The sequence below is a fragment of the Engystomops pustulosus genome, chromosome 5, assembly GCF_040894005.1.
Source record: "Engystomops pustulosus chromosome 5, aEngPut4.maternal, whole genome shotgun sequence".
NCBI classification, from domain to species: domain Eukaryota; kingdom Metazoa; phylum Chordata; class Amphibia; order Anura; family Leptodactylidae; genus Engystomops; species Engystomops pustulosus.
This window is the reverse complement of record NC_092415.1, coordinates 12,614,985-12,630,707: the sequence shown is the minus strand read 5'-3', so window position 1 is coordinate 12,630,707 and position 15,723 is coordinate 12,614,985. Positions and strand designations below refer to the sequence as shown.

The 15,723-nt window shown below is 39.9% G+C and overlaps 2 protein-coding genes across 2 annotated transcripts in view; both read right to left on the bottom strand.

Moving 5' to 3' along the window:
* The window catches only part of OC90 (otoconin 90), a 49,444-nt gene extending 47,960 nt beyond the window's left edge, over nt 1-1,484 (bottom strand). Inside the window, exon 1 of the mRNA XM_072151173.1 lies at nt 1,367-1,484. The gene's annotated coding sequence lies outside the window, so the exon portion shown is untranslated. The remainder of the gene's footprint in view (nt 1-1,366) is intronic.
* A 6,112-nt stretch (nt 1,485-7,596) lies between these two features.
* Nucleotides 7,597-15,723, bottom strand: part of HHLA1 (HHLA1 neighbor of OC90) — a 51,999-nt gene continuing 43,872 nt past the window's right edge. The window contains exons 15-16 of the mRNA XM_072154601.1: nt 7,848-7,889; nt 7,597-7,640 (exon numbers count right to left, since the gene is read on the bottom strand). Coding sequence (XP_072010702.1) covers nt 7,597-7,640; nt 7,848-7,889 — 86 coding nt within the window. The remainder of the gene's footprint in view (nt 7,641-7,847; nt 7,890-15,723) is intronic.

Here is a 15,723-nt window from a genome sequence, read left to right as displayed (position 1 = left end):
TGTAAGCTGCTGTGGACATTTTATTGGTGAGTGGAAGTTGCTGCTGGACATTTTATTATAAAGATGGTCATGCTTGGCATTTTATTATAAAGCGGATCATGCCCAGCATTTTATTGTAAAGGGGGTCATGCTTGGCAATTTCATTGATCAGTGCAAGCTGACATTTTATTGGTGAGTGGAAGTTGCTGCTTGGCATTTTATTAAAGAGTAGTTGCTGCATTTCCCACCCTAATCTTATACTTTAGTCAATATGCTTTACAAGTTATTTTTGATAACATTAGGCACCTCAGCTTATACTGGGGTTGGCTTATATTCGAGAGTATACAGTACTTTTTACACTCGAGTACTATGAGTATGAAAAGGAAGACACAGTGTTGCAGCAGGACAACAACCCTAAAGCACACGTCGAGGCGACAAAGAAATTGCTCAGTGATAATTAAGTAGAGTTTGTTGATTGCACACATCAGTGCACCCGCCGGCAGATCACATGGATGCAACTCTGCCGGCTAGAGAAGAAAGAAGAGGAGCCGCCGGGAACCGTGCCGAAGAACGGGAGCCTCGCGCCGAAGACCGGGACCCGCGCCAACGATCCGGACACTGGAGGGTGAGTATTACGTTTTTGATTTTTTGATTGACTCATGTATATGCTGAGGTGAGTTTTTTCAGCACATTTTTTGTGCTGAAAAACTCGGCTTATACACGAGTACATACGGTAATCTGAAGAGCGTCAAAGCAGTCAGACCCCTGGTTGGAAGAGTTTGACTTCAGTACTAAACTCTCCACCTCCTTGACTTTATACAACCAGTTTACATCTCCGTTTAAAGTTGATTTTCTGGTTGATGCCTCTCTACTGAGCCATGAAAAATACATTTTCTGGGAGGTGTTAATCTGCTTTACAACCTACTCATAGTGGTTTATTAGGTTCATTTAGGTTCCCTTTCATATGACATCACAAAAACAACCTATATATATACATATACTGGACTTCTAAGTTCTCTCTCAACACCACCAGAAACACTACGAGAGGCTGCTCAGCCAATCATTGGTTGGAGTGGAGACCATCCAGTGATTGGCCAGTGGCTTCTCCTAGTGTTTCCTGTTTTGACAGGAAACACCCAGGATTGCCCACTGAGAAGAGAAAGATTAGGATTTATAACTTGACTGGGCCCCTGTAGAGACCCTTTACATGCAATGATTGTTTTACTGACACGGCCACAATTATCATAACTGTAAGAAATTCCCCACTTTTGCTAAGTATGAGAAGATGAGTACAGGGTTTGCACAGTCAATTTTCCACTAAGTCTAGTAATGATTCCATTAGATTGGAGAGGTTCTTTAGGTTCTATAGTACAGAGACATTACATACATAGTAATTTCAGGTCAATTGCCGGTAATAACTGGTCTGGCTGACTGACAGCTCCTACAGAATAATGATTGAGGTTACAGGCTCCGGCATGTCCATCACATGATCATGAGGGATTTTTATCCACTGGAAGATAACAGTGATGATTTAGGAAGACAATAAGTGACATTTTTGAACCGAGAGAAACACAAAAAACTGAAGAAACTTGGATACTTTGGAAAACGATGAATTGTCTTATAAACAGTTGAAATGGAATGGTGGACCTTACTCCAACGAGTACCTCTGTTGGACTGGTTCACACAGTGTTGGACTTTGGTTCCTTGGCAAAAGACCCATGTGCAAAAGTATATGAGCTCGATTATCATTCAAAATGTGTGAATTTCTCAAAAATTTGATTCAAATTAACTTGGAGGCTGTGGAAGCCATGACTGAACTCCTGGAGTCCTATCCGGCATGGCCTGGTGCTTCGTCCAAGTTACAACAGAATTTATGTCAAGATCGTGAGGATCTCAAAACGTTGCTGTCCTCCTGAAGCCCTGACTCAACCTGGGGAACCTTGTGGTGAGCCAGAGCAGCAGTTTCCATGGAGTGTCCACTAGGTTTCGCCCTTCATATAAGTCTGGGAGCAGGAAGACTCCAACCCTCGGGCCGAGTCACGCCTCAAAGAAGGTGGCTACTTTTTGAGAGTCTGGGAATAAATTCTGCCACGACTGGGACAAAACATCTCAGCAATACCCAAGAAACTTCCAGGAGGTCAGTGACTTTCACAACTTCATGGACTTGGACTTCATTACCACGTATTATTAGGAAATTAAATTTTTTATGAAATTCAGGTTCCGTGGTCCCTCCATTCATAATCCCACATGAAATAGACCCTACCTGCGTCCAAATTAGGTTTCCTTCTGCTGATTCTCTGGGGTTCAGTATTAGAGGATCCTCTGGTACTGTAGTGGGTCACACCAAAACTATGTTCATGTCACCCTTATCTCATGCCATCAATAAAAACATGATTTGGTTGTTTACAGAAAGTCCTACAAAGTCATAGACCCCAGACAAATCATTTCCTCCGTTGACTTCAACATATGAGGTCTTCTAATGCTGGACTTCACCTTATTGTGATTTTGCCCTAATACGAAACAATTACGGTATCTTGTCCTGCTTTAGCGTGGCATAAGATTTATAAACCTATAGTCAGGGAAACTAATCATATCAAGGAAGCTTTAAGATTATTTATGGTCAAGCTCCAATGAGCAGAGTTTCCTTACATTGCTGTGGTCTTAGCTTTCTCCACAGCGCCTCTCCTTAGCTCTGGGAACAGCACATCATACTAGATTAGTTACTCCAGACATTATGGTGAGTGGGCCAGAACTGTACATGATTCTCTAGGTCAAAAAAGTCTCAGTAGGAGCCTAATTCCATATAACAAAAAATACCATAGAAAAGGCCAAAGAATACACCATCCCTGATCAGAATCAAACACAAATTGGTGAGGGCATATAAAATATAACTTTTAATATTAAATTTAAAAGATGCTAACAAAAACTATCACAAGTGGTAAGATAAACAATGCTGACCACGGTCTGATTATTGGTAGGTCTAGGGGATACAATGACCATCACAATATGATGCAAACACAAACAGCACAAGGTATATAAACTCAGATTGTTGTAAGGTGAATGTAGACAACCTGTAGAGAGGAAAATATCCTAGTGCAAACACATACAGCATCAAATCTATAGATGGGGAAATACAATGTAAGATAGAAAATCGTAAAGATCTCACCCATCCCGTGGTAGGACAAGACGAAGGTAGGTAGATGTTGGGTCACATGCACATCATGGTCAGAAGAAGATAAATGCACTGCCCCTAGTTGGCCCTCTACTACACTCGCCCTATACACCCACATATAGCTCCTGTCCTGACAAGGACAGTCCCAGGTTTCCCTAGTTGTAGAATAACCCTATTAAGCCCTATGGGTACTAGAATCCACAGCGTTCCCGACGCGTTTCCAGTGCCACAAACAGTGGAACTTTCCTCAGGGGAAGAGAAATTTTAGTTTATAGTCCTGCTGCAAGAGAACCGACAGTGGTCAGCAATCATGGATCGGCAATGGCCCAGTCCATTCCTGTAGCAACCGTCTATTACACAGTGAGGATATTTAAGGCTATTTGGTGGTTGGATCACCACCCACAAGCTGTACAAACCTCATTGTTATTGGTCCAAACGACCCTATACATAATTAGGCCAATAGTGACCCGTCAGTGGTACACAAGATCACACCTAATTGGGTGCGATGAAAATCATGTGATAGTTAGGGGCCAGGCAGTGCAAGTCTGTCATGGGGTAACTGTTTACCTATCCACGTGCACCGCCATCATCTCTCTCCGGCGTCTCCTCGTGTTGATGGACAAAAAAACTCGTACTTCCGGTCCGGCTGTCATCGCGACACGTCACTTCCGGTGCCGCGATGCGTCATTTCCGGTATTCCGGAATCCATCAGCATTGGCCGGTAGCCATGGACCTGATTCTCTAGGTCCATCTTTATAGAAAGTGTACATGTTGGATATATATTGCAGTGTATTGTACACACAGGATATGTTCCAAACATCAAGGTCTATAGGTTATTTATAATCATCCCATAAGATCCCCTAAGAGATAGATTCTTCTGGCAAGTGATTGTTCCAATGTCCCCTCCAAATGGGGTCGTCATCTGCTGAACTTTGGTAGCCCTGTCATTGAGTGGTGAACATTATTCATACAGAACCTGTGCTCATCGGTGAACTCTCTTGTTGACCTGTCCATAAACCCCTCTCATGGTCTTAGCCCAAACTTATTCCAGATTTATGATCTTAAAATCGATGTCCATTTTGACCAATAAAGTCACCACCTCTGTGTAATACCGGCAGTGTCTGCAACTGAACTGCAGATCTTCTATTAAGACGGCTAATAGATATTGGATACTAACACAATGTAACTCATCGGAGAATAGTTACAAACGTCTGTAAGTGCTTAGAAGTTCAGGGTTTGAATCTGACCAAGGACAACATCTGCATAGAGTTACAATGTTCCTCCCAGGTTTACATGGGCTTCTTTAGGGTATTTTGGTCTTCTATACCTGAGCATATTTTTCGAGAAAACTCTTTTCAAAAGACGCCACTTTAGATTGATCTTATGTGTGTCCAATCTGCCTCCAAGTCTTTACCACATGACATCACCGGACTTGAGTAAGTGATAACCGGATGCTTACACATCATGATTGAGAGAGGTAGGTACCAAATGATTTGGCCATAGACTAAGAAATGAATAGCTATAATATTAACATTGTGATCAATAAAGCTTGTTATTTTCTAATTACACAGCGCACATTCTTCATTTTTTTGGTTCAATGTTTTGGTATAGGAAATGAATAGGTCAACATGATGGCTAAGAAATGTATGGAGACCCCCATGGTTATGTGTGTGAACTCCAATGATACAGTTCATTGCCTTATAATTCCTATCCTACGGCAGCATAACATGGGCTGTTTTCTTTTTTTTTTGGCTGGGGGGGGGGGGGGGGAGGAGGGTTGGCGTACAACTGTGGATTCCATTAGCAAAATATGCAAAGCTTTCCCAGAAAAACCACGCCTCTTTTAGCTACCTTGTAATGCAGCTCTCTTGACATCAAGCATGACCTGCAGGAAGCCTTATGACATCATGAGGGATTAAAACCAAACCAGTATATCTTTTCCAGAAGGAACAGACTAACAGCTGTAGACAGCAATGTTTTGGCTGGTTGGGTCTCTTCAGTACAGTGTAGGGAACTGGTTAAGATGAGTGAGAGGCTTGTGACTAGGGTCGATAGTTCTCCTTGTGGATACTGTCAATAAAGGGCGCCGTGTAGGAGTGTGGAGTCTTATAGCCATTGATGCTCCACTAGAGAGATTCTGGGAAAACATGCAAAGTTCTCCAGGATGGGATAAGGAAAACCACGCCTCTTTTAGCTACGTTGTAAGGCAGCTCCCTTGACATCAAGCATGACCTACAAGAGGCACTTCCCGACCCTAGTCACAAGCCTCTTACTCCTCCAAACCAGTTCCCAACACTGTACTGAAGAGACCCAATCAGGTGGAAACAGCACTGCCTACGGTTGGGAGTCTGTTCCTTCTTGGATAGATATACTAGTTTGGTTTTAATCCCTCATTATGTCATAAGGCTTCCTGAAAGTCATGCTTGATGTCAAGGGAGCTACCTTACAAGGTAAGAGAGGCGTGGTTTTCCTTATCTCATCCTTGAAAACTTTTCATATTTTCTTGGAATCCCCCTAGTGGAGCATCAATGGCTATAAGACTCCACACGCCTACACGGCAGCCTTAGTTGGCAGTCACCGTAAGGAGAAAATCTTACTTCTGGATTCCATTACAACATCCAACCTGCATTTTGTTGAGTTTTCACTGCAGTGAGTTAATTCGGATGCCTGAGCTAAAGGACCATATTAAACCAAGAGTAGATATAATGAAGTTTTTTAATGTAAATTTTGAAGCAGTGTGTGAACCCAGACACACCAGTGAGGGCAAAAGACCCCTCCGCAAAAGTATATGAGCTGCTTGGAATCCAATAGTATATCATTAAAGATGTTAAATTCAATGGAAGTGGGAGGCTGTGGAGGCCATGACTTACCTCCTGGAGTCCTTTCCAACATTGCCTGATGCTTCCTCCAAGTTGCAGCAGAATTTATGTCAAAATCGAGAGAATCTCAAAAAGTAGCTGCCCTCCTGGAGCAGGAGAACCCAGTGGTGAAACAGAACAGTAGTTTCAAGGAAGCGTCCACTAGGTAGCGCCCTTCGTAAAAGTCTGGGAGTGAGATGACCTCAACCCCCAGGCTGAGTCAGTGACTACTTTCTGAGAACCTCCCAGTTTGGGAAGAACAGGACGAAACGTTAGGCCTTGCCCAAAAAGGCTCCAGGACATCAGTAACAACTTCTCCTGGTGTTAGACTTCATTACCACGATTCTTGCAAAATCGAATTTTTAGGAAAGTTAGAATAAATTTTACTTTGTCCAATTCAATTAGTTCTAATTATCATGGACTATCCCCTTTTGTAACAAATACACTTACTTGTAAGCCGGCATTCCTGGAGTCCGGGATATATCTTCCGGGATTCCGGAAGAAAAATAGAAAATGCTACTTAGTGCTCCTGTGGACGTCACACAGGCGGATTGGCGCTCTTCTTGCTAATAATTATGCACGCCTACTGCATGCTAACATAGCCAACCACCCCCTCCCATGCTCGTGAGTGTGAGTACTCATCTGTGAGCCGGCTGCTTAGCAGGCAGAGTTCTCCCAGTGGAGTGGTTAGCTACGTCAGCACGCAGTAGGCGTGCATAATTAGTAGCTCGAAGAGCTCCGGTCCACCTGTGTGATGTCCACACCGCCGCTAATTAGCATAGCAAGTCCATTTTTTTGCAGTATGAAGGTGTTTCAGCACTATGTCCCGGACTCCATGACAGCAGGCCATCAAGTAACTGTATTTGGCTTAAATCTTGTCTACCCCTGGTGGTGGATTTAATTTAAAGTGGGGCTAAAAATATTTGTTAGCTCAGTCATGACATCTAATGGACAGGAGGCTGTTAAGAGATCCTTTGTGACCATAGAGACTGCAGCCAGTGTTATGTATTGTCCCTAAAGAGATGTTTAATTATACCACTGTGTATGGTGTTAGTAGCAGCAGGACTGTGAAATATGGATTTGTATTCCTGGATTGTAGCTGCAGTTAGTGTTAGGTATTGGAGAGTTGTGTTATCTGACCTTTGTGTATGTTGTTAGTAGAAACAGGACTGTGAAATATGGATTAATTGGATTGTAGATTTTCTGGGGGCGTGTCCTCACACTGCTGTGTTCTAAATGACCTGCTGCAAAGCCCCGCCCTCTGTTCCGTTCTATTCTGACTCTAACCAAATCTATAACCACAGCTGTGTAGACGTATGGTAAAAGAGCATTGGATAAAATAATAAAAATCTTGAGGACAACAATTTATTTTTATCATTGTTTTTTATTTCTGGTTTAGAAACAGTTTAGACATTTATAAAGAGTTTAATTTTATTTTTATACATTCAGTATTTATGACCAGTTAGTCGCCATTTATCATCAATTATGTCAAATTAATCGTTCGCTCCTGGACTTCAGATCCTGATGGTAATAAATAATCTATTTTCAAGTAACAAGTGTAACTTCCCGAAATCTATCCCCGGGGGTTTAGATTGATTTGCAGATGTTTGCAAGACATTTTTGCTTTAGTGCTGTAAAAAAAAAAAAAACACAACTTAGGTGCGAAATGTCCGTGATGATGTCACAAGTTATTTATGTTTTTGTTTACATATTTTACTAAAAAAATTTGATTTTTTTTTTATTTAAAATTTTGGAGAATACTGGGACCTATTAAATAATTAATAAATAACACATTGCATTAACTCTCTATGAATAAAAAAATACAACAGGCTACTTACCTCTCCGGCTCCCCATTCCTGGCGTCTTGTTGACATCCATCGCTGGACAGGAAATGTTGGTGGTCACATAAATACATCGACCAATCAATGGCCTTCAGGATTCTCTATTCTGTGGTGATTATGGCCACTGATTGGCTGCAGCAGACACATGACCACTAACACCTCCCAACTAGCTCAAGGTGTCAATAGAGGCAGAAACAGGGAGCCTGAGAGAGGCAAGTACCCTCTTTTTTTTTAATTTTCATCCTCTGGTTCCTGATGGACATGGAGTCTCCATTTATATTATGGTATTACTAAGTTTTAAGTAATAAAATTATTGTAATAGGGCAAATTTTATAAATGTTTTTTTTTTTTTTTTTAATTTAGACCAAAAACAATAGAAGAATGTAAAAGAACATTGTCCTTTATTATTAATTTTTTGTGTGTCTTTATCTTTTCAATAGTTAAAGTTTGAACGGTGGTTTTTATGCAGGTTTTAATAATTTTTTTTAAACATATTTAAAATGTTGTTAAATTCATTGGATGCTAAAAGAAACCTTTATTCAGTCCTCAATGCAGGATACAAATTCTGTATGAAACAAGAGGCCTTAGGCTACAACAATTGCCCCGAGTAGGGTGGAATATGTGGCAGTATTGTGCCTTTAAATGCGTTTTGCATTTCGCAACCTCGCCTATGAATAAACCATTGCACAGTCCTGCATAGACCGGGCCATTAAGGACGTCTACCATGTGGAAACTACTTACCCAAGTAGCTCCAGTGGCAGATTTCGCAGAGCTCTGTGATGTTGTATCTGTTGTTGCATGAGACAGCATCACGGGCTGCGCTACTGTACGGCATCTAGAAGCATGCGCAGAGTATCCGTGATCTGCCCAGGTAGATACAGGGCAGACCTGAGATCTTGGCATTGGATGGAGGAGGCAGGGTGGTAACTACATACAAATGGCAGGAGGCAGGGGTGGGCAGTGGAAACAGCTGGCAGGAGGCAGGGTGGCCAGTGGTAATGGCCATCAGGAGGTGGGGTGGGCAGTGGAAACAGCCAGTACGAGGCGGGGTAGACAGCGGAAATGGCCGGCAAGATGCAGTGTGAGCAGTGGAAATGACCAGCAGGAGGAGGAGTTGCTTGACTGCATGGTCGAGTTACCCCTCCCCCTTGATTGCATCAATAAAAGTTGTTTTTAGAGATATGATGCAACATTGTCAACCTATAAAGACCCCCTATGTTCTAAAGACCCCCAACCTGCTGGACAAGGTACTGTTTGTGGATTTGGAGGGGTATATTATCAATGTTCTATTGATGGAGATTGTACACATGGGACCCCCACTGATCAGATGTTTCCTGCAGACTCCTGATGCTGGGAAAGGAACAAATTGGAACAGGAGATCCAGTCGGCGGTTGGCCTATATAGTGGCCAACAATGGAAACTGCAGCTCAACTGCTTTTATTTTGCCTAAAGTTGAATCGTCCACCATACAAGGAATGGAGTAGAATTGACACCAAAAACAACTGATTTGTAGGGCTCCCGTATGTGAGACCTCCATCAATATAATATCCTAAGGCTTGGTTATGGGTATCATTTTACACGAAACACTCTTAAAAGGGTTTTACAGAGATAGAAAAACTGTAGAATGAAAAGGTTCTGTTTTCGGAAAACAAAGCTGCCATGTGTTTCTTTTCCTGGGCAGCTCCTTAAGCCCAAAATAATTAACTCAATGCTTTTGCCTGGTTCTTGTTAGATCCTGTGGATCAGATATGGTAGTAGATCCAGATACTAGGCTGATATCAAAATTGTTCTCACAGAAGAACATCTAGTGATTAGGGTTGAGTGGACCCAAACCACAATGTTCGGGTATGTGTCCAAATCAGGACTTCAGCAAAAATTTCAAGTTTGGGTTTAGGCTCCCCATAGGTCAATCTCTTTTGCAATTTGGATGTCGCAGGTCTTGCTCCTGACCAACCCTGCCAAAAACTGATATTTGTAGGGAAAGTGGTGGCCCAACCAGACATTTCACCTACTGTGCCCGGTGTTTACAGACTATAGAAAATGCTTCGTCCTAGGTTTATGTTTCAGTAGGCTCGAGACCTAGTGGGACTCCAAAAAGTGTCATCTGTGTCCTGACAGATGGGCTACATGATCCTGATAGATCACCCAACCAACCAAAAATCTAGATCCCATACTAAAAATGCTTGAGGACAAATATTACAAAAATATATTTAAACCTTAACTCTCAGGTTGGGTTCTAGCCCTAACCCTCTTTTATGGTAAAACTCCTATATAAGTCAGACAAAAACTTGGTGTCTCTCCTCAGATCCACCTCATTGGACGACTTTCATGTTCTGCTCGCTATACACCTACTGCTAGAGCTAGCAACGATTTTAAGTTATTTTTTTTATTTTTACTTTTTTTTGTATTTTAGGTTTCTTGTATGCTCCATATATTTGGTAGGTTAATTTCTAAATATCATAAACTTATTTTTTTCATATTTTTAATTAAATTGAATTTAATATAAATAAGCTTCATGTACATTATTATTCTATATTATTCTTCTTTTCCCCCTGATACCAGGATCTGGCACCTACTTTTTTCGCATATTTAGAGTGAGTACAAACACAAATTTATTTTCTTCCTATAAAAACATTTCTTCCAAAGTCGAATGTAAATGAGCTGAATAGAGACACTTTTTAATAGTTTAGCGGGGTAAAAGTTAGTGAAGGAATACGACCGATGTATCTAATAATAGGTGTGTAAATCTTTTTCATGTAACCTGTAATTTCCTTATGGTTCGGTAACTGTATTTACTCATTCTATGAACACACCTGTAGATGATGCAGGGGAATCTGCAGCACATCTTTGTGCAAAAAAAACTAATTTTTTAAAATTGTGTCGGGGGGAAGGTTGTGAAAATCTTTTGGCTTCTAAAGAAACATTCAGTTTAGTAACAACTTTTATCTCTCTCTGTTGATAATAACCCATTTTCAAGCCGGACTAAGGTTTTACTTCTGCTCTCCCTACACAGCTCTGTGCAGTTTCAATCTTTTCTGTTCTCTTGCTCACTTTATTCAGTGTTTTGTATCAGATATATTTCTCTCCCTATCTCCTACTTTCACTTTCAGCTAGATTAGGAGAGACTTGCTGAGCAGGGATTGATAAAAACTTCTGTTAGAAAATAGTGATAAGTGAGTAACAGAAAGTTACTCCTCACTGCTCAGAGATGTGTAAAGAAACACAGGGAGATTAGATCCAAGCATGTATTCAGTCTGCATAAACGCACACGATAAACAGATCTCTACAGAGTGATAAAAGCTGTTACCTAGTGGGGGGGGGGGGGACTCTGCAGTATTTTTCAAACTAAGCAGAATTTTTTAATAAAGTATATTACAAAAATGTCCACAACATCCCCTCCCCCCCCCCACCTCCCCACACACACATGTGAGAGGAGCATAGAGACTGCCACAACTAATGGCACTATTGAGCCAGTGGTGAACTATTCTCTTTAAGGTGGGGACAACCCAGTTGATGACCATAAAGAAATAAGGGTATTATAACATTTTATTTCCATACTTACCTGCCTTACACATAGTAAAATAGTGATATTAAAGTTCCAACTGGAGAATTTCCATGGATCCTCCAGTCCAACCTCAACATTATTCAGAGTAGCCCACACAGTAATAAAAAACAGGGTCACTTACTACCTGGGATGGTTCAGGCAAGCATGGGACACAAAGTCATCTGCCCGGACATCTGGAAAGGGCTTATTTTATGATTCTGCTTTAATTTTAAATGTGTGAGGGAATCATTTGTTAAATGTTCATACATTTTAATAGCTTTTTTTGTTTAGGGCAGAGGACAAACCAGGGAGCTCAATGGGGACACCAGTATCACATCTGGTACATGGTGGGGGGGGGGCCTGATACACATTTTGTACAGGGGCTCGGAAGTTTTAATTTACTTCTCTATGTACAGGCCGGGCTTCCCAGCATAATATTCCCGGAGTAGATCTGCCTTATCCTGCTCTGCCGGTAAATACTACATAACAGGCACTTGTGAGACATAATGGAGGCAGCCAACCATGGACGGGAAGTGGAGCGAGGTCATTAGTGCAGTTACTGTAGCATGTGGGAGAAGACTAAGGTGTCTTATATCTGGAGAGTTCCTGCTTCTCTATGAACTATACACTGAACTAAAAGACGTTCAAGAAAATTTCTGGTTCAATTAAGTCGACCTCCGGCACTTCGCATGCATGCAAGCGCGCGCACGGCCGAAGCTTCCTCGAGGCTGTAAATCAAAATGTGTTTAAACCGCGATATAGCGGTTTAAAACACTAGCAAAGGTAAGCTCTGGCACCAGCTCACCCTGAGCTGGTGCCCGGTGTTTACATCTAATACCTACCATCAGCAGTGGTAGGTTTCCTTTAAGGAGAGATCCTGCACCTCTTCTGTACAGATATTTTACATCACAAAGTCTTATTAGAAGATTGAGAACTTGAAGTAAAATATATATCTATTAATCTATCTCCTATCTATCTATCTATCTATCTATCTCATATCTATCTATCTCATATCTATCTATCTATCTATCTATCTATCTATCTATCTATCTCATATCTATCTATCTCCTATCTATCTCCTATCTATCTATCTATCTATCTATCTATCTATCTATCTATCTATCTCATATCTATCTATCTCATATCTATCTATCTATCTATCTATCTATCTATCTATCTATCTATCTATCTATCTCATATCTATCTATCTCCTATCTATCTCCTATCTATCTATCTATCTATCTATCTATCTATCTATCTATCTATCTATCTATCTCATATCTATCTATCTATCTATCTATCTATCTATCTATCTATCTATCTATGTATCTCATATCTATCTATCTCATATCTATCTATCTATCTCATATCTATCTATCTATCTCCTATCTATCTCCTATCTATCTATCTATCTATCTATCTATCTATCTATCTCATATCTATCTATCTATCTATCTATCTATCTATCTATCTATCTATCTCCTATCTATCTATCTCATATCTATCTATCTCATATCTATCTATCTATCTATCTATCTATCTATCTATCTATCTATCTATCTATCTATCTATCTATCTATCTATCTATCTCCTATCTATCTATCTCATATCTATCTATCTCCTATCTATCTCCTATCTATCTATCTATCTATCTATCTATCTATCTATCTATCTATCTCATATCTATCTATCTATCTATCTATCTATCTATCTATCTATCTATCTCCTATCTATCTATCTCATATCTATCTATCTCATATCTATCTATCTATCTATCTATCTATCTATCTATCTATCTATCTATCTATCTCATATCTATCTATCTCCTATCTATCTCCTATCTATCTCCTATCTATCTATCTATCTATCTATCTATCTATCTATCTATCTATCTATCTCATATCTATCTATCTCATATCTATCTATCTATCTCATATCTATCTATCTATCTATCTATCTATCTCATATCTATCTATCTCATATCTATCTATCTATCTCATATCTATCTATCTATCTCCTATCTATCTATCTATCTATCTATCTATCTATCTATCTCATATCTATCTATCTATCTATCTCATATCTATCTATCTATCTATCTATCTCATATCTATCTATCTCATATCTATCTATCTCATATCTATCTATCTCATATCTACGTGGTAGATAATAAGCAGCACTCCCAGACTTGTTGTACGAGGTGAAAAGAAGTGTTGGTCTTTATTCCATGTTTTTGAGGTACAAAAAATCGTACATAAGCAACGTTTCGGCTAATACTAGCCTTTGTCAGGCTTGACAAAGGCTAGTATTAGCCGAAACGTTGCTTATGTACGATTTTTTGTACCTCAAAAACATGGAATAAAGACCAACACTTCTTTTCACCTCGTACAACAAGTCTGGGAGTGCTGCTTATTATCTACCACGTATTTGGAGGATCTGAAGCCCGATCTCATTAAGCCTGCACCCGAATTATTCTCAGTTGCCTCACAGGTGTGCTGTTTTGAACTTTCTTTGAGTATCTCATATCTATCTATCTCATATCTATCTATCTATCTATCTATCTCATATCTATCTATCTATCTCATATCTATCTATCTATCTATCTATCTATCTATCTCCTATCTATCTATCTATCTATCTATCTATCTATCTATCTATCTCATATCTATCTCATATCTATCTATCTATCTCATATCTATCTATCTCATATCTATCTATCTCATATCTATCTATCTCATATCTATCTATCTCATATCTATCTATCTATCTATCTATCTATCTATCTATCTATCTATCTCATATCTATCTATCTCCTATCTATCTATCTATCTATCTATCTCATATCTATCCATCTATCTCATATCTATCTATCTATCTATCTATCTATCTCATATCTATCTATCTATCTCATATCTATCTATCTATCTATCTATCTCCTATCTATCTATCTATCTATCTATCTATCTATCTATCTATCTATCTCATATCTATCTCATATCTATCTATCTATCTCATATCTATCTATCTCATATCTATCTATCTCATATCTATCTATCTCATATCTATCTATCTATCTATCTATCTATCTATCTATCTATCTATCTCATATCTATCTATCTCCTATCTATCTATCTATCTATCTATCTATCTATCTATCTATCTATCTATCTCATATCTATCCATCTATCTCATATCTATCTATCTATCTATCTATCTATCTATCTATCTATATATCTATCTATCTATCTATGGGGCACATTTATCACTTTTGTGCGCCTAAGTGTAGTAGTTGTGCCTAAATTCTGCCGCACTGTTTTGCCAGAATTATCACAAGCTACAACCATCTGTGATAAGAATATTTCCTGCCTCTTATTAATCACTTTACTTTAACACAGTTTTGGCACAGTTTAGGCGCAATCTTAGATTCGGGCACTTACATGTGATCCTGCTACAAGCTCCTCTCTGCTTCTCCCACAGCCCAGAATGAAGATAACACTCACAGCAGCACCCAGGTGTGTGATACCCTGCACCCAGTGACCTCCTCAGCAGCACCCAGGTGTGTGACACCCAGCACCCAGTGACCTCCTCAGCAGTGGCTTCTCCTGGAGGGGATCCCCCAGTGCTGGTCTCCTGCTGCACCCCTGTAATTCTGCACAGTATCCCCCTCAGACACACTGGTGATACTGTGCAGAATTACATGGGGGACACTTGTCTGTAGTATCAGCAACATTCTGCAAACTTCTCTTGCTCTTGCTGTGAGCTCAGGATTCTGCAGAATGTTTTGTAAATAGAAGGTGATGAACTGTAAATAGAGTCTGCAGCTCCTGTCTGTAATGTATCTAATGTCTGTATTATCTGTACTAGTGTCTGTAATGTATCTAATGTCTGTATTATCTGTACTAGTGTCTGCAGTGTATCTAATGTATCTATTATCTGTTCTAGTGTCTGCAGTGTATGTAATGCCTGTATTATCTGTACTAGTGTCTGCAGTGTATGTAGTGTCTGTATTATCTGTACTAGTGTCTGCAGTGTATGTAATGTCTGTATTATCTGTACTAGTGTCTGCAGTGTATGTAATGTCTGTATTATCTGTACTAGTGTCTGCAGTGTATGTAATGTCTGTATTATCTGTACTAGTGTCTGCAGTGTATGTAGTGTGTCTATTATCTGTTCTAGTGTCTGCAGTGTATGTAATGTATCTATTATATGTTCCAGTGTCTGGCTGAGCTTTGCTGCTAGAAATGAGCTGTTCTGCAAAGGGGCTCAGTGCTTTCTTCTCAGATAACGCCACCTTCGGGCTGGAGTGTTTTTGCGCCCGTTTTTGCGCCT